We start from the raw sequence: 25,206 nt of genomic DNA, 5'->3' as shown, positions 1-25,206 counted from the left end.
TTTTATTTTGGTTGTCACTGTTATGTTATGGGATAGGTGAACATTTGTGAGGTTCAGTACAAATACGTGTATGCTGAAACTATAAAGGCTACATTCCCTGCTGGTCAGCTCCATACTTGCCTTAAGTGTCTGTTGAATTAACACAACATCAAAAGCATCTGACAAATGAACACATGAACACAAGCTACTTTTAGTATCACTCTGTAATGTTTAATTGCTTTTAAAAAATTGCGTACCATACATATGAGATACATTGTTTTATAAGCAAATATATATTATACTTTCAATTTGATAAAAAGGTTACATTCTGTACAATCATCTCCTGTGTCTACTCAATATGATTCATTTTTACAGTGAAATCATGAATAAATCATGAAATTGCAAAATGACTTCATGATAAGGATTTCTAATTAGACACTTGTCAAAGGTTGCACTGGTACAAACATACAGTGAGTGGTTTTGGAAATACTGTCAAAGTGAGAATGTTAACCCCTAACCAGAGAAAACATTATAAAAGCAGTAGTAGCAAATGTAGCAGAAATAAAGTGAGCTGGGATTCTTCAGTGGAGAATTTAAAAGAGAAATGTTGTGAAAGGTTTGATTTTGCACTTAAAGCATTACTTCAAATACTTCAAAAAGATTTCATTTAACCATTTGCTCTTGTAAAATGTGGAGGCATTTAACTTCAATACAGCTGATCTTGTACAACTTACAGAGGTTTGAAATTTAATTTCAGAGCAAAGCAACTTCGGTTACAGCACAGAACATGATCTATCTTATTACTTCCACCTTTGGCATTCAACTCCATGGCTTAAGAGGAACAAATGTGATTGACAAAAGCCAAATATTCTCTAATGAATAACTTGCTTAAGAAACCAGTACATGCATTAATTATACCTGCTCTTCTGCATAGCCTTGTGAAAGGCTGTAAACTTATCTTGACATGTCCAAGCCCTTATTGCTCTTTACTTTAAGCACATATCTACAGATGTTGGTGTTGTTTCCTCAAACTTGTCCAGGGTATTTTCAGAGATCTGAAAGAAAATCTGAGGAAGATATTTGAAGGAAACATTAATGCCAGAAAAAAATGTGCCACCCTAATTCAAAATTCTCTGCAGTGGTTTGTGATGGCACTGTGGTGACAAAAAGCTGAATGCAGCATCATACTGTATCAGGACCTCAGAAGGAACAGTGCTGTTCACTGGGAAGGAATGCAAATTTCCTGCAGCTGCAAATAGTTGTGGAACAAAAAAGTTCATTCTTTGCATCTGAAACAGTATCATCAGCATTCATTCTTTCCTCTCAAGTGGTGTGTGTGAAAACACTCTCCAAGAATCAGTGGAACACACACATGCACTCATGCAGGGAGGTGAGGTTGAGAAACCACTCAATATCCCTGCCTTCACCTCTGTTCTGGGAAACAGAGAGATCATGCAGGTCTGACTAAACCAGATGTAGGAGTGTGGTGGGTAAATGGGATGAAGAAATACTGGGGTGTTAAAGCAGGATCTGTTGGAGTGAGTTTAAGTTATGGGTTGGGCTCTTATGAGTCCAGGTGGATGTGGACAAGCAGGGGAGTGAGGAGGTCAAACCGGTGCCACGTAATTCCCAGGAAAAGTCCCAAAAGCACGAGTCCGTTCTGACGTACCTAGAGAGACCAGAGCACACGCTGTGGTCACACAACAGAAACAAATAAATGTATGCATATATTCTAAAACTGAAACAATGTCTGGTTTAAGTTCATTGTGCCAATTACACCAGCAATGTTTCCTGATGTCCACTAGAGGGGGAACTGACACTACAGAATGTTTGCAGAACTACTTTGTTGCCTCAAAAGGTTTTATGTTTTTTTTCTTTTCTTTCTTTTATTACAATTTTTATGAAATTTTCTTTAATAATTTGGCTGGGGTTTTTTTTAATAATGTAGACTTTAGACCTACTGTAAAATCCCATTCCTTCACTAAATGGAAATAGTGTATCTTTAATGATTCAATGATAAGGTATCAATAGATGCTCCATCATAGGTTTTTTATTTTTTTGCCTATTATTAAATACTACTTTACTGTCCCTAAGTGATACCCCATTGGTGTACAAAATACAGAAGGAAGACAAATTAAAGGAAAAACCTGAATAAAGTCAAAAAGACTAATTCACTAAATGCTTTGATGAGTATAAAAATATGTGAAGCATGGAGTCATTTAATCTGAATAAAAACAAATACCTATCAGAGATTTTGGAGCAATGTGTTAGCCAGTGCTCTTCTCCCATCATACAAACACTCATGGTGGCTCAAAACCTAAGACACATGTTTTTGTTTTGTTTTTTATTTGTCACCCATCTTTACATAATGTTCCGCTTCACTATGCTGTTTTCACAGGAAATATATTGAGGGAGTAACATACACTGAAAAGTATATTCTTTGTGATTTTAAAACAAATCTCTTTATTCCTTACCTACAAACCAGCCATCATCACATTTCTCCATCACTTGCACAATGTCTCCTTCTCTGAGCTCCAACTCATCTGAATTCTGTGGTTTATAGTTGTAAACAGCTTTGTATCTAAAATAGAAAAAACAGACAAACAAATGGTCTGAGCCACAAATTCACCCAAGCTGCAACACTTGGTCTGTACTGCAACAATGTGAACAAAAAATCTGGAGACGTACGGTTGGCGTTGTGACACAGTTGAACCAGGGTTGTTTGGCACTTGTGTTTGCGGCAGGAAGTTAGCGTGTGGATTAGATGGCGCAGCCTGGTTTGGTATTGCATCCTGGAAGAAATAGAAACCTCATGTCAGGCATTATGAACTAAGGAATGAGCAACATTCCTATCAACACAAACAGTAACACCACGGATGTGGACATGCAGTGACTTTCTCAGACAGGCAGTGACAGCAGACCTGTGAGGGGTCAGTGTATCTGGGAGTGTTCGCTGTGGTAGCTCCTGCTCTGTGTACAGACGCTGATGACTGAGTGGAAGGTGAAACAGCTCTAGCCGCGGAGCTCTGGTTAGCTGAGTGTGTTCCAGCCCAGTGGCTGTTCTGGTTGGTGGGTGAAGCAGTTTTGGAGGTGCTGTGGGGCCACCAATTGGCCGTTTCTTTGGATACGGGTGTCTGGGTGGGGGAGCGTGACTGTGAAGCTGGGCTGCCATAAGGTACAGGTGAAGACAGCTTCAGGGGGGAGTGCTCGGGTTTAGGACTGAGGGAAGTGGGGGTGAAAGGGGATAATGGTGACCGCGGGCAGGGTGAGTGGAGTGGGCGTCCTGGACTCTGAGGTCCAGGGGAGATGGGAGACATGGGACCAGGTGAGTAGTCATCCGTGGAGTATTTGGTACGGGGCATCTTGTTGACCTGAACATAATTGGCCGGGAAGATGCCGCTCCGGCTGGTCCCTGAGATCCTGCCCTCTAACCACTTATCGTCAACACGCCTGGTTATATTGATCACTTCACCCTGAGGACAAAAGTTAGATATTACACAGAGAAAAACAATATTCAATGAGAATTAAATAGTTTGTTTAACATATTGGCAACACATAGTAATCAGTCAATTCTAACATGACAGTAATGGCGGCATCGTTGTCTTATCTTGCAGACCTTTAAGTAATAGACATTTTTAAAGCTGCACTAAGGAGCTTTTCACTTTGGCTGCCTGAAGTGGCAATGGTGGAAAACTTTTTGACAGGTTGAAGGACTGTTTAAGTTGAAGTGTTCCGCTGATGTAAGATCGACCCGGTACAACCACAACAAGTCATTTTTAAACTTAAGTTTTTGTGCAGATTAAACAAACAACATATAACATGTTAATTAGTGAGCTTTAGAGGTGCCGGTAGGTGGAAGTTGTTACAGAGCCAGGCTAGCTGTCTCCAGTCTTTATGCTAAGCTAAGATAACGAGCTGCTGGTAGCTTCCTATTAAGCATACAGACACGAGAGTGGTATCAATCTTCTCATTTAACTTGGAAAGAATGCTAATAAGATTTCATGTATTCCAATACAAACATCTACAGGAGCTCAATGTGGAGGGAAAGCAGCTTCCTCTCTGCTGCAGCTCCACTGCAATACTCACTTTACGAAAAGAAAGTTCAACAGGTAGGTCAGCGTTGAAGTTAAACAGAGCCACAGCTTCCCCGTAGTCCAACACCTGTAAAGTGGGACACTTTATAGGAGTCGGCTTCTCTGTAGGAGGCAGAATCTATGAAGGACAGAGGACAGAGTTTTGAGCCACAGGGTCTTAGATAACCAGCACAAAGCAACAGTACAGAGAAATGGCACCAAATGAGAGACATGAAGAAAGTCACCTCCACATAAGATGTGGGGAAAATGCCAGCTCTTCCGTGATGTTCTCCTTCAAACCAGTTGGCATCTACCTGCCTGTGGATGTAAACAATGTCGCCTTTCTGCAGCATGAGCTCCCTGCAGAAGACATAAGGATAATGAGACACACAAAAGAAAAAATCCATTAGACACAAGTTCAAAGATGATCCAGAGCTTTAAATATAATCTTGCTATAACTTAATGTCTTCTTTCAGAAATGGAAATGACTATGCAAGAAAGGAAATGGCATATTTATTACATAAGCTCACACTGTAACTCACTTGGGTGACTGAGCCTGGAAGTTGAACTTGGCTCGCGCTGCTTTCATCTGTCATTCAGTGTTTTGGGAAGATTTGTACAGATGTGAACAATTCAGAATGTACTCAGATCACAGAAACAAAATGCTACAACATAAAACCACATAACAAAATGGATTTTTGAAAGACTCACCAGCCTTTTAGGTAACAAGAAAGTCATAGAAGCCTACCCTTTTCTCCTCTTTCTTAGGTGGGAGCTCCATGGTTTCATTTGCAGGGGAAAGACGTTCTACTGTGGAGCAAAGTAAAGGCACAACGGTATGAGTGGTGTCTAAAATGTGCCCTCTTTTATTCAGCAAATGTTGTGTTTTTGAATGTGTTGCGATGAAAAAGCAATCACAGCCTTAACAACTACACTAATGAATTATTCAGGTTCGCTCTCTCTGGACTCATTTCCAGGAAAAACAATTGGATAAAGCTAATCTTTAATCAGGTCTTCCAAGTTCCACTTCCTAGTTTTGTGGGCTTCCTCCCCACCCATCTACAGTACCTTCTGATCCTATAGGAAAAAACTGCAAAAGCTTTCCATGCTCACACCAGCCTCATCTAAAATGCAAAATACCAGAGCAGAAAATAACAGTGGCAATGAAAGAGAATCATGGGACCTTCAAAATATATTAGATCACTGAAAGCTTTCATCAGATATATGTTGCCTGATTGAATGAGTGGCCTGCTCACTGAAAGTGCACATGTCTTTTGATGGGTCAGTGGGTTCAAGGAAGAGGAAGAGCAGAACATGACCAACGTATGGACAGTGCTAATAGAAATAGACTATAAACTTCTTCTTATCAAAGACAATTATCAAAGCTATGGCAGAGTTAGTGGCAAAATCACAATGTGCATGTGTGTTGCAGAGCCAAAAGGGAAGAAACTCCATGTTTACCATATGTGGGAGCAGAGGTTGATGATGTGCCAACAGAGCGATGGACAGGCTGCTTTGATGCTGATGAATTGCTGAAAAGGTGAAGAAAATGTAAGATTTTTGTATTCATATTACTGTGTCTCCCAATCAGGGGGAGGGTTTCTAATCACATCAAAGGATAGTCCAACACACACATACTGAAATACACACAGCCCAATTCTGCTGTGAGACAGTGTGTGTGTCCTTTCCCTGCAGATTTACTGTACAGCACATCTGGTTGCAGCTGCTGGTTTTCATACACTGGACTGGGATGAGACAAATAATCAGACAGCTAGAAGGCCATCAGATGATACTGAGTGACTCATGTTATCCTTGAATTGAAAATCTGGTTTAGTTTGGAGCTTAAATGATCTTTACAGCCCTGAAACTCCATTCATGATCAGAACCATGAGTCTAGTTGTTTCTGGGTTAAGAATTAATCCAAAGCCCAAAGCTTCCTGCCTGGCTTCCTCTGAACCTATTTGCATATTTATAGACAGTGTTGTTTTGTATTCCAGTATTTGCAGCTGGATGCCCATAGCTAAACAACTGCTGTGTGGTTTATTTCACATGTCCTTAGCAACAGGCTCTTTTAAAAAAAAGCCCATTATCCCACTATGCCAGAAAAGGTCAAAAGCCAAGAACTCAACTTAGCAAACAACAGCAAAAATCCTCCCAGAAAGCATTACACACATGGTGAGAAATGTGGAATGCTGCCTGCTGTTTGAAGTAACAAACACTGTACTTGAACTTGTTAAAGTTCAACAGCTTCCTAACAGAATCCAGCACACAGAATCACCTGATCAAATAACAGAACAGGTACCCTGCAAAGTATTAATCGTTGTGCTGTCCAATCACAGTTTCTTAAAACAGCAGGAAGCAATGGGCAGTTACTCCCACTTGATGAAGCAATATCAAAGTGGATTAAGAGGCTGGGTGTAGGGCTCAGAGGAGGTCTGCCATGTGGTGATTGACCTAGGCCTTTCCATTAACCTGTCCTGCATGTACCTCTATTATACAATCCACACAATGAAAATAGCATCACTTTAAGACCTGCTAAACATCACCATAAACCAAAAAAAAAGGTTAAAAAAAACAAAAAGTGCCAAGAAACTCACACTACATAGTCACTACTGAAAACCCTGAATCTACTTTAAACAGTACATGTTTTATCATTGACCACTGGCATGTAATGCAACATAGGTATAAGTTACACTATAATGCAGAAAAAACACTTTTAGTTAGTCTTTTAGTGGAATCTATCGTAGAAAAATGCATCTCAAATGATAAAAAAATTGGTTAAAAGGACAGTAAAGATGTCATTATAAATTTCTAAATATCCTTTGAAGTAATCACATTCCACATTGCTTTCTTTAGTAATGTTGTCACTAACCTGTAGTTTGTAGTCCCAGTCTTTGGAGCAGTTACTGGATCCCTGCCCCTGGCCTCCTGAAAGCAGAGTTAACATTTAACACAGTTCCCATACTCTACTGTATCTCACAGCTCAGAGGAAATCTCACAACAACTCAGTCAAAGTAGAGGTGCTGTGCTGACCACTCCCAAAGGAGCAAGAAATCCCCTGGGTCCTATCCTCCTCAGGCTAAAAACAACACCACTCATGATTTGTCTGAGCTGTCTGTGATTTCAGTCAAATCAAGCCTATAAAGCTAATTTAATCACACAAGAATCAAGAAGAGCATGAGAATCAACAACATTTTTGGAATGGTTACATCCAAGTCGCTCTCTAAAAGAAGCACTGTGGCATTGCAAAAGGAAGTTCTTAACAAAATTATCAAAAAAAACATGATTTAAAGGAAACTGATTGCAAGAGTTCTTAATTTTTTTTGGCAGCCAAATTTGCATGTGGGTGAGGGGAACTTGCAGGCAGGTGAATAACATAGCAAATCAATCCAAGTGCAAGGCAGGCAGGCGATTCCAGGGCTGTCATCCAGGTCACAGAGGAAAAACGTGTGGTCAAAGCTAGCAAGCAGGGAGGGTCTCTGAGACACACGGCCTTCATTGAGAGTGGGGGAGTAAGGGTGAGGGTTCTGCTAGATTGGGGGGTAGGAGGGATGCTTCAGCAGAGAGAGTCAGGAGGGGGGCTCAGTACCTCACCCCGGCCTCGACGCTGCTTCTTCTGGGAAAGTCTCCTCTCCAGGCCCTGGATCTCCGAGTCCAGCTCAGCCTCAAATCGACTCAGCTCAGAGACCAGACTGGCCTGAGCCCCGAGCAACGATGGAGTTGGAAGGGCAAAATTAAAATACTAATACAGTGTACTAAAACAATGTGATTTTTTTTTTGGAGCTAATGGTGTCCCTTTTCAATAATTTATAAGATTAAACCTCACCACAGTGAATGCAGAAAGGCAGAAATTGAAATTGAAAAGCAGCTCACCTCAATTGAAGGGGACTTTGGTTTCTCAGGCTGTTTCTTCGGGGATAAATGAACCTAAGGTGGAAAAAGAAAGCAACAACAACACTTAACAGAAGTTTCTTTTGTCATAACATACTAAAGTGCTCTTGTTCATATACACCCAGGGACCACAGAACCCCCAGGTTCACTCCATAACTATTGGTTGTATGTAACCTTTTAAAATCTAGTTTTAGGACATTAATTTCTTTAGTTTATGTTGTGCTCACATGGTGCATATTCCTAAATAAAGTTGTGTTTTATTGCTTCAAAGTACTAGACTCACTGAAAACCTGGGGCCAGTTAATATTATTCCAGCATAGGATATGGTTGGTTATTGGGTGTCTGGGAAATAATGAAGCTGCCATGTACAGCAGGGGTCAATAGGGACGGATGGAGCTTTCAGGGACAGATATAGAAGCAATTAAAAGTACAATTCTTAAACATCTTCTATATCTTACATTTATAAGACAAAAAAATAATCAAACAGAGTTTTCAAAATGGAGGGAACTCAATACACTAATTACAGCTGATTCTATCAAGCATTACTTTAAAAGGCTCTGCTGGCGAAAACCACAGCATCCCCTGCTCCATTTTCAGGTTTTTTTTGTAAAACCTTGGCTGAATGTGTCTCTCTGAACGCCAAGGCCTTCCCCTCAGTTTGGGAGCCATCCTCACTACAATCACAGACTATAATGTCACTGTGAAGCAGCACAACACCTGATATGGTCTGTGTGCTGGTTTTCTAAACGCTGTCCAGGGGATAGAACATAGGTCGCTGTCATAAAGAGGAAATTAAATAAGTCTCCATGCTGTGAGCCATTATACACCACAAGCAGTTAACGCCATAATACAGATCACAAGACACCTCAGCTCCTGTGGGGGAGAGGAAACAAACATTCCTTTTCTTCACAAGCGCAGACACAAGGCACAATATGCACCAGATCTGGGACATTGTTGCAAGAGCCATTAAAAAAAAAACCTTAGAGACACCGCTGTGTAACTCACCCAGGGTGTTTAAACACAGAGACACATACAAAAGGCTGCACACTCAATAGCAACAGCTCCTGAACAGTGCAGATTACACAAGACAATAAATTATAACCCTAGTGGTAAATAAATGTCAAAGTGAGTCAAAGTGTCACTAGCTTGTAAATACTGACATTCGGTACAAAACCAGATAGAAACACCAACATAAATACTTAGATCAAATCTTTTCTTGTCTGAAAAGCTAAATGAATGAAAGCTGGAAGCCTGTTAGATCCTCTGAATAAAAGAAGAAGTGAGCACATCTGCTGGTAAGCAGCAGGTACAATGTAGAATGACCACACTCACAAGTTACCTCGCGTGAGAACATGAAATATGAGGACTTAGACTATAATCCTTAAAGAAAAGGTGCCCATCCTCAAACCTGTTCTTAAGCCCCACACTGGGAAAACAGTGCAAGACTACACAAAGAATTCCAGTTATTAGAGATAACAACAATGCTGGATAAATCTAGAGGTTAAAGAATCATGCAGAAACATTTTTTCTGCTGGAATCAGAGTGGTATCACTGCCTATTTTTAAACTGTGACTGCATGTGAGGTTCTACCTGGCTGTGGCTTTCTGAGGCAGTGCTCTTTCCAGGCTCAAAGTCGAATATGCTCTTCGGTTGAGGGTGCTGCTTTCCTGCGTCTGACAGCTTGTCTACATCCTCACTCCTGAAACATAACACCCCAACACACACACAGACACACACACCACGGACAGCAACTTAATCATGGCTTCATTGTGAGTGCCTGTAGCAACAAATCCAAACTTGTCTGGTCCCACACGTTTTCCCTCCACTGCTCTTGGCCTGAATTTTGGTTGGTATTCACATAAGACGTCACCTGCCTGCAGTGTTTATCTGATGTGAAGAATAAATTCATATGGGTGTGTATTCTACTACTAGTAGTCTACTACTTGATTAAAAATAATCAAAATCAAAAGAGCATACATAAAGATCAGTAGACTGTTAAATCTCCTCTCTTGCTAAACATTTAAAATACTGTATTTCAGTAGCTGAATTTGCAGATGAAATTATTTAATTTATTGTATCTTTAGTGGTTTGAGGTTTTGGGAAATATGCTTATTCGCTTTCTTGCCAAGAGTAAGCTCGATACCACTCTCGTATCTGTCGGCTAAATATGAAGCAAGCCAGGAAAGGGTTAGCTTAGCTTAGCACAAAGACTGGAAACAGGGGGAAACAGCTTGTCTGGCTCTGTCCAAAGGTATCAAAAACCACCTCCAAAGCTCACTAATTAACACGTTATATCTCATTTGTTTAACCCTTTTTGTCACCATGAGGTTGCCAGCAGATATTCCAAGAAGCTACTGAGCAAAGCCAGGCTAGCTGTTTCCCCATGTTTCCAGTCTATGTGCTAAGCTAAGCTAACTGGCTGCTGGGTGTAGCTACATATTTAGACTAGAGTCAAGAGGCGAGAGTGGTATCAGTCTATCTCTCAGCAAGAAAACAAGTAAACATACTTCTCAAAATGTCAAACTATTCTTTTAAGTTTGATTTGGGCCTTCCTGTGTGCATGTGTATGCTGTGGGCCCCTGGGTTTAATTTTCTTACCCCAGTGAAAAAACATGCACTTCAGGTTGACTCAAGACTTTATTAAATTGCCCAAAGGTATGAAAGTGAGTGATTATAAATCTGTCTGTATGTAATGGACTGGCAGTTTGGCTGTCTTCTTTCCACTGCATGCTACGATATGCTAAGCCACCCCGTGACCCTGAGGCAATTACATCAAACCAGTGTAAACTCACCAGTCTGGTAGAGCTCCATAAGGTGTTAGTCTGAAGAGATTCTTGTCTGCTTCATTACTTTCCTCTGTGTTGGCAGATAACTGGAGCCCTGCAGATTAGAGGATCAGTGCAGATCAGTCTTAAGTAAAAACTCATTATATAACTGGACAGGACAACAATGTGGACTTTGGTAGATTCACTTACGTTCGGCTGACCACTGCTCTGAATCCTCCAGATCAGGTTCTTGGGAAACAAGTACAATAAAGAGACTTTTTAGATACTGGAGTACTTTATATAGATAAATCAATCAAATATAATACTTATACATTTCTTTTTCATACTCCCTTACAATATGGCTGGATTTGTCTTACAGTAAGCCAACTCTTACAATACCAGTGTGGGAAGGAGTGTTTTAGATCCTTTACTTTAGGAAAAGTAGTAATTCCACAGTGTAAACGTTCTCTGATACAAGTAAATGTCCTGCATTCAAAATTGTACTCATGAAAAATACAGTAGTATAAATAAAGTAGCAAAAGTAAAAATACTCATTATGCAGAATGGACCCTTTCAGAGTGTTGTATATTATCTATAATATATCATTTGATTATTTTTACTGATGTATTAATGTATAAGCAGCCTTTTAATGTTGTAGTTGGTCAAGGTGGAGCCAATTTTAACTCCATTAAATACCGTTTGAAAGTTTAGACTATAAAAAGTCACCATTAATATAAGCTGATCATATGTTTTGTACATATGATTTTTAAACAAAGTAACTTGAACAGCTGCCAAATAAATGTAGAGAAAAAAGTTTCTCTCAGAAATGTAGAAATCCTGTTTTTGGTCCACCAAAGATCATCAGAAGCACCTCAGTTGAGTTGCATTGTAGCAGTACTCCTCAGTGCTTTGAAATCAAATATTGTTTAAGAAGATAAATCACTTGCAGAGAGTTGAAAATATTTCTCTAAAACTGATCCAAAGCAATCCTCTAAAACCACCTCAGTGCTGCAGTGGTGCCATTAACCACACAAATAACAGGGAATGTTTTTCTATTACGCAACATGTAATGGAGACAAATGAACAGCTAGATTTAGGGGGGGCTGAGATAAGAAGCTGGATTATTGTCAGAGCTAATAAACACAAATGACATAAGACTTTAAGGTTCTTTCATCATGTCTTATTTTGCCTCTGCAATAATCTGTTTGCTGGATCAACTTTGTAGTACCTGACACTGACAGAGAGGAATGCTCTGATGTTATGTTTGTAAGAAGAAGAGGAGGAGGAGGAGGAGGAGGAGGAGGAGGCGCGTCCTTACCCTCTAGCTTCTTGTGAATCTGTCTGAACATGCTCTTGTACCAGTCTCTGGGCTTGTTCACACTCTGGTATAAGAAAAGAAGGTAGGGTGCATAAGGTAAACAAATCTGGTCAATTCGACTTTGAGAAATAAAGCACATTGGATGCAGCAAGAACATAAAAATGTCAGCTCAAATCAACATAGAACGCATGTTTGTTGTTGTTTGTTTGAATATATGCAAAAAATAAATAGATAAATCAATCAAATGTAAAGCTAGTGTTTGATTATCAAACAGTACATTCTGCTTCTTTGTCTTACTGATCTGGAGGCAATGGGCATCCCGGTTTCATCCACTGGACCGATTCCTGAGAACTTGATAAGCCTCTCCTCCTTGGTGGGAGTCCAGCTGCGTGGTAAAGTGGCAGAGCTCTGGACGCCATTGGACAGTCCGCCTGAGTTACAGTCACAACAGTAAGATTTCTGTTATTATGTTGTTCTGATCAATTATTGATTTCAGTTGATTTCAGGTGAAGTATACAAACATTCATCTGATTTTAAACCCTACCACATCACATGAAACCCAGATAAGTTCAAGCTATTGTGTACCACTTACACGTCAGCTGACATTTCAACTGTATGAAAGTCATCTCTTTCTTTTCAACTAACATTTTAACTTCTTTCAAAACTTACATTTCAAATCCTTTCAGGTCTCAGGTTTCAAACAAAAGAAAACTTCTTCAGCTCTTCTAACTCCCACAACTTCTTCTGTTCATACACAATTTACTGAAACTGCTTTCAGTGCTTACACATCAGCTGACACTTAACTGACACCTTCTTCAGTTTATACACTTGAACTGGCATTCATTTCTGACACTTGTAGCTCAATTTATCATATGCAGTTCACCTGACATTTCATCTCCTTTCAGTGCTCCAACTCCTCTCAGCACTTTCATTTCAACTGATTCTTTATTATTTTTACAATATTTTTCATATCTTATTGTCTATTTTATATTTACTACTTGACTTTTGACTCACAGTACTTGCTTGCTATCTTTATTTATATTTTTCTACTTACTATGTTTATTGTTTTGCACCATAACACCAAAGAAAATTCCTTGTATGTGTAAACCAACTTCTGATACTAGGATTTCATCCAGAGATTGCGCTTAAACTTAAAATTCAACTTCTTTCAGTGCTTACATTTTAACTGTTACTTCAGCTTCTTGCAGCATTTGTATTTTGACTGCCACTTCAACTAAAACTATTTTACTACTATTTCTAAACAGCATAATTTCAGCAGCGAGCACACGTAAATATTGCCTTTTCAAGCAATTGTTTCCAACCTTACATTCCCATAACAAACATTAAATGCAAAGTTATACACTTATGACATCTTCGCTTATTTAAAATCCCACTAAATTAATATTTATTTCCTGAAATTTTATTTTGACTGTACAGCAAGGCACTCATGTGATGCACAGATTTAAAAATCATAACCTTACCATGCAATTGTGAGGGGCCATAGTAAGATCCAAAGCTGAGAGTTGTTGGTCCACTTCCATTCACCTCTGACACCTTGAGAAGGGCAGAATTATATATGTATATCAGTAATACAAGCATCTCAGTGTAATGTAAATGACAACTGCAACGTGACGGTTTCAAAACATGTCCATGGCTGAATGTATAGCCTGTGATGCATCATTTTTCCACAGGGAGGAGCACTTGTTTACTGAATTCCACGCACTCCACCTCAGCATTGTTATTAACACAGCCTCCAGGACATTACTGTGCATACCTTGAACTCTCCAAATGGGAGCCCTGCGGAGCGAAAAGGGCTCAGGGGAGGCGTAGGGAGTCCCGGGGAGATAACCACCTCATGGGTCAACTCTGGAGATGTTAGGATCTGCTGACCAGAGGAAACTCCAGGCTCCCTGGAAAAGGTAATCTGGGAGCCATTTGGATCGCCAACCACTTCTGCACGTTGCTAAACATAGAGGAAATGAGAAATATGGATGAACAATGTGTGAACTTTGCTCCTGTCATGTTCTCCTGTTGGCCTGGGTAAACACCGCTCTCTGTGGGAGGTCATGTGAACTTGTTAGCGGCCCAGCTATTCTCCAGAGACTAGCCTCTGTAGGGGAGCCTCCGATGAAAAGGCCCCTAATTTATTTAAAGCAGGACCAGTGGAAAGTGGTGTTCCACCCACTTCATCATCTCTCTTGCCACAACTGCAGAAAGGCCTCATTCAAGGTACAGAGTGGGGGCACTGAAACAGGAGAGGACCATTATGAGCCCATTAACTCCCTATTCACCAGGCCTCCCTATTCTCCAGCCAGTGGGTGGAGCTGGGGCCAGAGAGGTTGGGAAGGGGCCGTTGATGTCAACCTCAAAGTCCAGCAGGGCTAGCAGTGGTCTTGTGGTCTCCATAGTGATCTTTTTACTCCGCCCACCCATGATGGCCAGTCTAGCTCTTCTATAGGAATGAATGAATCAGGTGCTTTGGTCCCCTCTGTGGTTGCTGGGGGTCATGGGAAAGCCCCTGTGCTTCATGGTAACGGTAGAACTCTTATCCGTACCAAAGGCATGTTGTTGTGACACTGGTCTGACTTGTGTGACACTCATGAGAGTTTTTCCTGGATTTTGTGGATTTAAATATTTAAGACAATGGCATTTCGTAAACAGTTGGAAATGTCAATAAAAATGGCTTTACCTGCGACTGCATGTGATCTGTTATGGCCCTTGTGTGACAGATATCAAATTATTGTGCCCAGCATCAAAAGTATCTGCAAAGACAAACAAAATGCAAACACTATATGAAATTACACATTTTTTATTTTCTTTCAAATATTTCCCAGAGTAGTTGCAATAATAATAAAGGACTTTCTAAATTGTTGGAAACATCCTGGAGAAATTTTACATTGGTCACGCTGAAAACTTTGTATGACTCTTTAGTATTTCTATACAAAAAATTAAATATTAATGGCTGAATAAGCAACAATCAAAGTTTGAAAAATAAATTATAATATATATTTTTTTAAATTAATATTTAAACACAAAAAATGATCTGCCTCAGTGCTAGTAAGAATCCCACAACTGAGCCTTAAATAGAGCTCATACATAAATACTAATATCTTTCATGTGAAATAACCTAAACTGTTCTAACTTCTAACTAAAATTGTGAGATCATTGGGACATCGTTGCTCGAAGTACAAGCTGAATGAGAAAATAGGTTTTTTAGGGCCTTTAAGCGTTGTAGATCTGAAGATTGTATCACTTATTTTATTTTTATTCTGAATCTTGCAGACATGCCCTTTTTAACCCTTTGAGTCATTGGTTGTGTGGGGTTCCACAAAGCCTCTCTGTCATAAATTACGTTTTACATACAGGCAGCCTTGACAACTGTTCCATTATCCCATCCCACTAGTATTCCAAAGAGGGAAACTTAGAGTCACACACTTTTCCCTGTTACTAAGGAAAAACCCACCCAAAACAATGAGTGTGACTCACATGCTCGCTTCACTTTTCCCACTCATGCAATGCTGTAATAAGCTGGACTTGAGGAGGCTTGATGATGGAGAAGGTCCGCTACTGAAAGCAGAGACCAGCTCCTAATCAATTGCACCTCAGAAAAACAGATTAGGCCTGCTGTTTCAACATCAAAGTCATGGGGAGAAAGAGGGGGAGGCCATTTCCGCTCCTGTGTGAGGCAGGCACCTCTCATCTACAGTGGCTAAATGGTCCATAATAACATTGTTGGTATAGAAACCATGGCCGCTGTACAACCCTGCATCCCTGCAACCCTGGCCTCTGCATAAACATTGTAAAGTGACTCTTAGTCTTTGTGCACTCAGTCCAAACTCAGTCCAAACATCTTGTCTTGGGAAAAAAAAAACATCAGAGATCGTAATTGTTGAAGCAAACAATAGAGTTCATGTACGGATTAGGCTATTTTTTCTGTTCTGGTGCAAACTATGGCTTTGGAGCTTGGCAAGAAAGTACTGACCAAGTGTGGGCCAGGCTACTACAGGATGAGAGCTGCCCAACACAATTTGCACTGATGAATTTTCCATGTGGCATTTCCAGCTGAGCATTAGAGTCTATAATCATTGTGGTCAAGACCAAGAAAACTATACTCATACTGTGTCTCTGCACAAGGTTAGGAAACAGCTCAGAGGCCATGTGGTGATAGAATCAGTGTTCCAGTTTCCAGACAACGATGTCACTCTATCTGAGTCATCATCTCCCAGTAAACTGCGTTACATAACAGGAAAATTATGGGACCCGGAGAATTGTGTCTACAACAATACTGTTACTGCTCAGGCATCACAGATGACCTATCATCGCCCGAAGCAATCACAGCCAGCTGATTATCCTTCTAACAATAGGCAACACTGCAAACAAGCTACATTTACAAATAATGGCTCAAAGTTATCTCATTTACAACGTGTTTGACATGCTGGTCCTTATTTACACCAGATCTCCACTCACGAGGCTGCCATTCACTTTAAACGCCCCATCACACTGATGAACAAATAACTAGATGAGTAAATCATTGGCATTTTCAACAAGTTCTGTTAACACACAGACTTGTTTGATATGGAAATCCTAAAGTGCAACCAAAGGCGCTTCTTTTTCACCTTGTCACTGCTGCCATTCAAGTATCGAAAGCAACTACTGCAGTTCACCGCATTTCATAATGGGTATGGTTACTTAAAAATGTTAACACATTTATCAATAAAATGGAAAATTAAAGGGGCACTCCACTGATTAAGTGCACTTCCATAAAGTGGGGGACTCACAAGAAACAGATTTAAAAATGAATGGTCAAAATTGGAGCAGCAGAGACTGAGATATCCTGACTTTTAGTCTCTAGTTTGGGTCAAGCTCCAAAACCACTGGATCCTACATTTCCCATAATACAACTCAAAAGCATCTCTTTTAAAAATAGATCCTCTCTGCCTCCTAAATGCCCACTGCTTTCAAATTTCTACAGTTTGTAGCAGTTTGCTGTTAAACATTTCAAAATTCAAGCCCAAGTCGAGATAACAATATTTTTTTTAAACTTTGGAAAGTAGTAGTACTCCTCGAGATGAGTTCAATAAACTTCAAGTGTAAAATCAGTGTAGTGCCACTTTAATAAACACTGAAATATTATAATAATGCTATTTATTGAAAGGGATACGTGCAGTGAAAGCAACAGTTTGACAACAAGTATCTGACCCTCATTATTCCCCTGTTGGACTGAGTTGTTGTTCTTATGTACATAAACTAAAGAAATTCAAATTTGCCTTAATATTAGAATTATGGACCACTTTATGTTTTCACTACATAATTAAAAATCTGACAGTGGACCTCCCTCCACTCAGAGGCCCAAAAACTGAAAAGCCCTGCTTCATCGATGTAGCATCCTGATGAGCAAGCTCATGTCATAACAGTGTCTCTGTGTCTCATTTCTCTGGGGAAAAATCCAACAGAGAAATCCTTCAGCTGCGCATGCATTCCCCCTTCCAGAGCACCAAACACAATCCTACCTAATAAGGAAAAATCACTGTCGATATCTAGCAAGAAAATCCCTGTCCAGAAGTCTGGCTCTCCCTGGGTTTTCTCTGAACACCCAGTGCATTCTTATATAATTACTGAGATTCAACAGCGGAGGCAGCTATAAGCCTTCACATAGAGACATAGAGGTGGTTTTCGAACCAGTGGTGTGTGAGTGCCTTGATGTTATCTTTCTGAAATGTATGAACTTTATAGCCCATATATTTAAAAGTTAAACCCCTGCTAGGTGAGAGGTTCATTATCACCACAGGATGGAAGGAAAAACAGAACCATAAAAGGCCCATGTGCATCTCAGCTGAAGATGAGATGATGTCCTGCTTTGGACTTTCTTCTGTTGTGTTCTACCCATGCTTTATATTAACTGAGCACATGCAAAATGAGAATCAGGAGATTTTAGTATGTAAATCTCTGCCTCTGTCCCCAGGAAACTCATCCGGTCTCTCAAAGCACTAGGCCAGATGTTAAACTCTGTAAACAGATCCACAAAACAGAAGTCGATTCAGATTCATCAGCATTATCAAAAAAAACATTTGTGTTGTGAAATACTTTATAAAAAAGCAAGTTACATTAGTGAAGCATAAGGGCTTTTTTCCCCTCCTTTTTTTTACCCATAAGGAGCGGATGAGGAACCAGACTATTATCTGAAGTTGCTGAAACAGAGCAGACCTACTCAGCAGCTACAAGGTCAGTGAACTTCACCACACCCCTGTGAGTCCTGTGAATCACAATGGGAGGTTTCCACAGCCAGGAATAGCAACACAATTGTAATACAACAGTAACATTATTGCAGAAAAAAACCCCTGTCAAAACCTTAAAAATGTGTCAAAAGACTAAACCATTCACTGTATAGTTTTCATTGAGTACCACAGCAAGGTCACCTGATGACAAGTGATCTTGCTATCAGGTCAACTTTCAATTTTCTTCCATAGACGGATGGGACCAGGTCTCTCTGAGAAGACCCTGACCTACAATGACCTCCTTCTCCACCATATGCAGAGCTTCTTGCATTGTTCTCACTAAGAACAAGGCTGTCAAGGTGACCACACATACCCTAATGAATAACTGACACAGGGTTGACCCATTAACTTCTGTGACCTGTCGGTGCATCGTCAGTAAAAGCCATGATTTGTGGTCAGAGGCAGAATCACGTTGTCCATAAATCATCTATACAAGCAAGTGACAGTGGAGAATGTGTCGGTAATGAGCAGGGGCAATGACTGAAAGTCCTGAGACTTAAATAAAACAAATAAAACTGTCACTTGTGAACCGATCTCCATTCAGTAGCAGAGTGTGTTTCTCTGCTTCCGTGTGCAGGGTGGTGAGGAGAAATGGCGAGTTAATCATTGACTCCATAAGGTGGGAACTACTGCACACAGTCCTTTTCACATACATGAATGAAACCGGCCAAAATATGAGCTCCACATTTGCTTACAGTGGTAATTTTCTTTTGGCGAACACTGACCTGCATTACATTTGACACTCTTAATCATATTGTACAATCTTCAGAAAGTATAAACACATTCTGATCTTCTAATGAAGTGTTTATTTCCTGGATGTTAACTGAGAACAACACGACAGACTGAAGGGTAAAGTCGTATCACCCATTTGCAAGTACACAAAGTGACTGCTGCCCAACAAGTTACATAACTGGGTCATAAAACCGAAGAAAACCTGCCTTAAAAAGTAGTGTGAAGGTAATTAAAAGCACATTTGGTGAATAAATAAAGCGGGCATTTATTTCTAAACACATGAACTGACTCACTCTGCAGTTATGTGAGATGTTAGAGGTCCTGCGAGGTTGATCACACAACCATTGCTGCCCTACTGCAATTTAGCAGATGTGCAGATGCAGTCCATACAAGGTCCTGGAGCCGCAAGTTTATGACATGCGGTTATTGGGGGATACACACATTTATCAGGAGGGAAGTATTTCACCTCCTTGTATGGTGCTCCTCCAGTCTGAGCAACAGGAGGAGTTGGCCTGTGTGCTTCTTGTCAATGGAGAGGCGATGTGTTCCCAGGAGGAGCTCCAGAGCAATAAATCAAAGCCTCTCTCTCCAAGAAGAGCCCAACACTGAGCCGGAGTACTGTGCAGTTTTATCAGATTTGCTCTTACAACAAACACACTTCATATCATGCATGATTGTAGAAGTAAAACTGTAATACAATGTGTCAGATAAAGCATTAGAAAATACAGAGAAAACCTCACAAATCCTGGCAGCTCAGACCCTCAGTAATATCACAAAGGGAATCAGAGCCGGCTGTGGAAATCACCCTGACAGTAAGGGGAGCCACCGGTGATGAGTGGACCGTCCAAATTTCAGGCCATTACGGCTTGGAATCTACAGCAGGATGGGAAAGCACTCTGACAGCACAAATGATTTCCTCTGACTCTCTGGAGCTCAGCTAGCAGTTGTCAGTGCACACTGGGCAGAGCAATGAGGGATGACATGTTGGAAAACACTGCCCACAGTGCCCTCTCTCTTTCTCTCTCTCTCTGTCTGTGCTCCAGCTGTAACTCACATCTGCTCTGGCCTCCACTTGCCCAAAAGCTCAACTCCCACAGGTCTGTTTCAACATGAAACTACACAGATCACATGGGTCAACTTGTTTTCAGGTGCACTGCAAAAGCAACCCTCTTTTAAGACAACGTATTTGTGGGTAGGTCTGCAGCACTAATCCTGTGGAGCCCTGAGCAAGTCAGACAGGTTACTCAACCTTAAAAAAACAGCCGACAAGACATACATTTCTACATTCTCAATGTTAAAGCTCCCTCCCTGTGATTTAAATCTGTTCTCCCGTGGGAAAGACTGTACTCACCTTAAAAGTGGCACCAACAAGTGAACTCACACCTCGGTCTGTTTGCCTGCACGTAAACCACGCTGCACACCCTCCCTGCTCTTTCTCTCTCACCCATGAAACTAGCCAGGACACACAATCTCTCTGCCTCTCTCTCTCTCTCACTCCCAGCCCTCACTCTGCCTGCCTCCGCAGAGGATTTCCCGGTTGACAGGCATCGCCATAGCAACCCCACTTCGGCCCCCGTTCTAAAGCAACCCTGCTCTTGGCCTGTCAGCTCGGGGCACCTCCTTCAGTGAAGCAGCCCTATTGTTGTGATAAGGTGATATTTCACAGCACAGGGTTAACCAAAGGGGAATGCAAATAATTCATCACCTCCACATCCCAGACACTGCCCAGTGACTCTATGATACCCCCTCCTGACTTTATCTCTCCCATACCTCCCTCTGCTTTTGTGTGTGTGTATTTATGTGTGTGTGAGTGCAAAGGCCAGGTCTCTGGCAAGCCAAAGACATGAAGGGAGAATAGGAGCTCTTTCTGTCCCAGTAGCTCTGGAAGTGTTTCAGAGTCATTGGTCTACACCATATAGATTGCTGACTTTTCACACACTCAAACACACACACACACACATATACACACCAGTAATACTGCTGGATGTCAAGGTTAAAGGAAATTACCAGTGAGTTAACAATGTTCAAATTATTCAAATCTGAAGAAGCGGTAGGTGCACAGATATCTCAGTCAGCATCCAAATTCCAGTAGGATGGTTGCTCAAACTACATAGCCAACAAGAGTCAATGAAGAATGAAGCACAATTCTCAACATTGCTCTTGCATGCAGTACTTGCCCAAATAAAACCAGGACTTCCAGTTTGCCTGCAGTTGCCAGTGAAGACAAACAATGCAAAACCTGAACTCTAACATGCTGACAGGCTTGTATTGGCACTGAGTCTGCAGCAGGTGGACTGAGTTACAAGATCCACAATGTATGTCACCTGCAAACAAGTGCAGTCAGCTTTCTTACTCATATGCATTTTGGGTTCTAGCAATAAACACAGGACAAAGACTAACATGGTCTACTCAATTGTCTATCCATTCATTTGAAAGTGCTGTCTGTGTGTTTGTGTGTGTGTGTGCTGGCCAGATCCAGCTTGAAATTGAAGGACTCAGCTCTTTCTTAATAATTCAGTGGTCTGGCTTGGTAGAGTGAAACTCAGGGCAGATATCCATTTACTGAGCCTGTACTCCTTGTTTTTGCCAAACTGTTGAGCTGCAGAACCTGAAGGGGCAAGCTGGGCAGTGCAGGCTTCAGGCAGAGGCTCCCTTCATTATCTGTGCCCTGCCGGAGCAGACTTTCACCCCGCTGTGACCACATCTGACACCCTGTCACTCTGCAGCTAAATGAGGTAATCACACAAGAGGCGATTGCAGATTTGGCCCGGGACCTGACACCTCTCCCCACACTGGATCCTTGTTCACTTTGTCTCAGTCTCTTTAGGAAACAAAAGCAAGGCTTCACCAATTCTAGCTCCCTTTTTTTATTACACAGAAACATTGTCAGAACAGGAGGAGAGAGGCATGATGTTTTACATCAGCTCCTTCTGAGATGGGTGGATACCAGTTGACCTTTACTACGCTGTAACAGCCAACCACAGTCCTTTCACACTGAGTGGTATGTGCCAGTATGTTACTACAGAAGCTCATTAAAAAGCCTGACAGCTAAAGATTCCAATGAGTGAATAAACTGTGACATAAATCTGTTTTATAATCAAAAACTACATCACAGATGACTTTAGCCCTGGGCTTTTTTTTTTAAACCACCAGCCTCTCTCTACTCTGAGGGAACAAGAAACAGCAAGTCTGTAAAAGTCACAAGATAAAGTTATCATTAAATGAAGATATAACTATAAAGTCGACAGGCAAAGCATAATGGTTATTCTTCCATCGTTAAAGCATAACCATGGAAGACAGATAAGGAGCTCTGGACATCATACAACATAGTACTGTATGTGTCATTCATACCACAGGTTGTGCTCTGAGGGAGCGCTTGTGGAATGTCTCTAAGAACAAACACAAAAGCATCAGGGTTTATTTTAGCGGTAAACTATTTTTTTTTCTGAGCTATGCATGTCCTGGACTCTGGGACAAACAATCTCTGGTATAGTCATAAATCCTCATGGGACCTGCTGCTCCCAGGACACTTAAAGTTTGGTGAAGAAGAAAAAAAAACAAGTACATTTCTAACATGTTTCAGACCAAAACAACAACTACAAGCCACAACAGGAGGCAACTTTTGGGCAGAGGTCTGATGATAACCATCTTCTGAACCACAGACAGTAAATGATTGGCATCTGCTATAGTAAAGTCTTCCTCATATCCGCCCTTTTCCATATAACTGCTCAACAACGTTCTGAGAAAAATTGAAAAAAACTGTCCCAACAATGACAGAGCAGTGATAAACAGCCCTATCATGTTTGTTGCCGTGGTTTCCAGTGATGAACTGAGTGATGCGGGGGAAAGACATGATGCTTAAATCTGTGTCAGAGGCACTTTCCTTTCAAATACAAATGTCAATCAAAACCACTCAGTCAAAACCAAATCAAGTCAATCACATGCCAATGACAGAAAACTCCTTTCCTTTTGAAATATGAATATCTACTTCTTGTGATACTAAACCCTCGCTCTAGTCACGGTGTGAAGTCGCAACACAAGTTGTACAGTACTTACAGGCGAGAGCAGGCTTAGCAGTGAGGTCTCCACAGTGCAGAGGGAGAGAGGAAGTGAATGGAAAAGAAGGAGGGAACCGCTGCTGCTCTTCTCTCCCTCTCCCTCCCTCTTTCTCTTTCTCTTTCTCAGGCCAACAGGGTGTCTTTTATCTTTGGTGAATGATTCAGCGTGGGTCTGAATGTTTGACTGCGTGTCCGTAGGCGTGTGTATGTGTGTGTGTGTGTGTGTGTGTGTGTGTGTGTGCATGCATGTTAAAGCTCATCAGTGAGAAGGCACTCAGTAATAGTTTCCATCCACAGCTGGAAATAATAGAGATTCCCATACAGGCCCAGGCTCAGTGGCACCGCCCTCCAGTGTTTTACGTGGAAGGGAAGAGGAGGCGATTTCCATAGCCATCTCAATAAATAGGCCTGTGAGTGACACACATATTATACCATGGTCTATTCACTGTCTTAGGTTGTGTCTGTCACATTCAGACCAGGCACAAAAGACAGTCTGGAGTGCTTTCTATGAGATCCAGATGGCTCAGTTGTCGTCACCTGTTGTCTCACCTGTGCAAGCTCCATCTTTACATTCAGGAAAGAGTGAATTTCTAAGTACAAATGCATACACACATATGCTAAGGCCTGCCACATGCAAACACGTGAGGGTACTTGAGGGTTCCAGGACCAACCCTGACTTACTCACCCAGTATGAGGACACCCTTGCAGCAAAGCCAAGAGAAGTCGTGCTCCTGCTTTCCTTTTTAAGTCCACAGTGTCACTGCGGCAGATCAGCTGTATTTCTGTAACTACAGAGTAAGTGTAAAGCTTCTGTGAAGCTCCCTGAGAGGTTTATCTGTCAGTTCCCACTCCCATGTTTCCTCCTTGTTCTGAGATATTAGTCTGCAGACGCCTGCTGGATTCCTGCACTCTGACTTCAGCTCTCAGCTCTGCCATCCAAGATAAATATTTAACAGGTTGGCTGCGAGATCAGCAACCAAAGGTCACATCTCTCTGTTTCTCTGAAGTACATCTTCACGTTGGACCCGGGAGAAGACGACCATCAGACCCAACAGCTCCACAGTGACACCTTGAGTTATTTTCAGTGGAATCACAGTCCAGATGAGAAACAAACTGTAACAGACAGGAAAGAAACATTTATGATACGCACTTCAGCTTTGTTACGTCCGACCAAGTAGTAGTAGTAGCAATTTTTTTTCCATCACTGGTCTGATAATGTACCTGTAATGTCAGTAAATGGATGGTTTTTTCTGGCTGACGAATTTTGGGAATAGCAAACGTCCATTCCCAAAATTCCGTGAACAAGATACACTTTGCCAAAAATATCCTCTTATCTCACTTTCACAGACTTTGTTCTGCAGTGGACATTCACATGATAAGCAGTACCACACTGCCTCTTAGTGGTTTTGAGAAGAACTGTGTGGAGTTTATATTTTACCATGAATACAGGTAGATGTCGACAGAATCACAAACATGCCACCACCAATCTGTAGAAATGGTTTCAAAGCATAAAATCTTATAAAACACTCAATCAAAATATGATTTCTTCCCTACTTCAAACTGAAAACTCTTAATTGACACAGCAAACGAGGTTTATCATACACACATTATCAATACATATCATAATAAATATATAGTATTTACACATAACAGTGCAATGCATTGTTTAGTTGCCTAAAGGCAATGCACAAATGCATGTAATGCATTCATATGCAAGAGTGACAATATATCATGTCATCATATTAAATTAAATTATAAATGCATTGCATTGCATATAATTATCACCAATACATTAAAAAAATTATGTGTTAGGCTGTATGATACATATCAGTAATTGGTTATAAACCATTTATGTGACATTGGTGCATGTATGTCTGTTAGGCATCATGGACCAGGCTGTGTGACCTCCCTGACAGAGAGGACACAACAGAACACACAGTATACTTCATGAGGGTTATAACGAAGTTGGATTCATACAGTTAATAGCTTTTTGGGACAGTCATGTAGATTAAATCTACAAACCAATCTGCATATGCCCCATAAAATCAGTAAGTCACTAAATGTTGTTTCTATTACCTGTGTGCAAGGTGCAAAACAATAAGTTGCTCCACAACA

At 41.0% G+C, this 25,206-nt stretch overlaps 1 protein-coding gene across 8 annotated transcripts; it reads right to left on the bottom strand.

The window, feature by feature from the left end:
- Window positions 1–188: 188 nt before the first annotated feature.
- On the bottom strand, window positions 189–23,996 carry sorbs3 (sorbin and SH3 domain containing 3). Of its 8 annotated transcripts, none has more exons than XM_044196163.1 (21): window positions 23,777–23,996; window positions 14,716–14,788; window positions 13,801–13,989; window positions 13,508–13,580; window positions 12,324–12,457; window positions 12,027–12,090; window positions 10,919–10,957; window positions 10,736–10,823; window positions 9,534–9,642; window positions 7,926–7,979; window positions 7,642–7,749; window positions 6,925–6,980; window positions 5,514–5,584; window positions 4,801–4,862; window positions 4,595–4,641; window positions 4,298–4,412; window positions 4,066–4,191; window positions 2,901–3,452; window positions 2,668–2,771; window positions 2,454–2,560; window positions 189–1,648 (listed from the first exon to the last, which is right to left on the bottom strand). In XM_044196163.1, exons 2-21 carry the CDS (start codon window positions 14,725–14,727, stop codon window positions 1,587–1,589), a joined length of 2,172 nt encoding a protein of 723 aa, XP_044052098.1. In that variant the 5' UTR covers window positions 14,728–14,788; window positions 23,777–23,996; the 3' UTR covers window positions 189–1,586. The 8 variants fall into 8 exon arrangements, with proteins under 8 accessions (XP_044052098.1, XP_044052097.1, XP_044052100.1 ...); XM_044196162.1 differs by lacking the exon at window positions 23,777–23,996 and adding an exon at window positions 23,090–23,239; XM_044196165.1 differs by lacking the exon at window positions 23,777–23,996 and adding an exon at window positions 20,385–20,541 and having other exon boundaries at window positions 189–1,046.
- Window positions 23,997–25,206: the final 1,210 nt, after the last annotated feature.

This window comes from Siniperca chuatsi, linkage group LG5, assembly GCF_020085105.1.
Source record: "Siniperca chuatsi isolate FFG_IHB_CAS linkage group LG5, ASM2008510v1, whole genome shotgun sequence".
In the NCBI taxonomy this organism is placed as follows: domain Eukaryota; kingdom Metazoa; phylum Chordata; class Actinopteri; order Centrarchiformes; family Sinipercidae; genus Siniperca; species Siniperca chuatsi.
The sequence above is the reverse complement of the archived record's forward strand: the minus strand, read 5'-3'. Positions and strand labels throughout refer to the sequence as shown.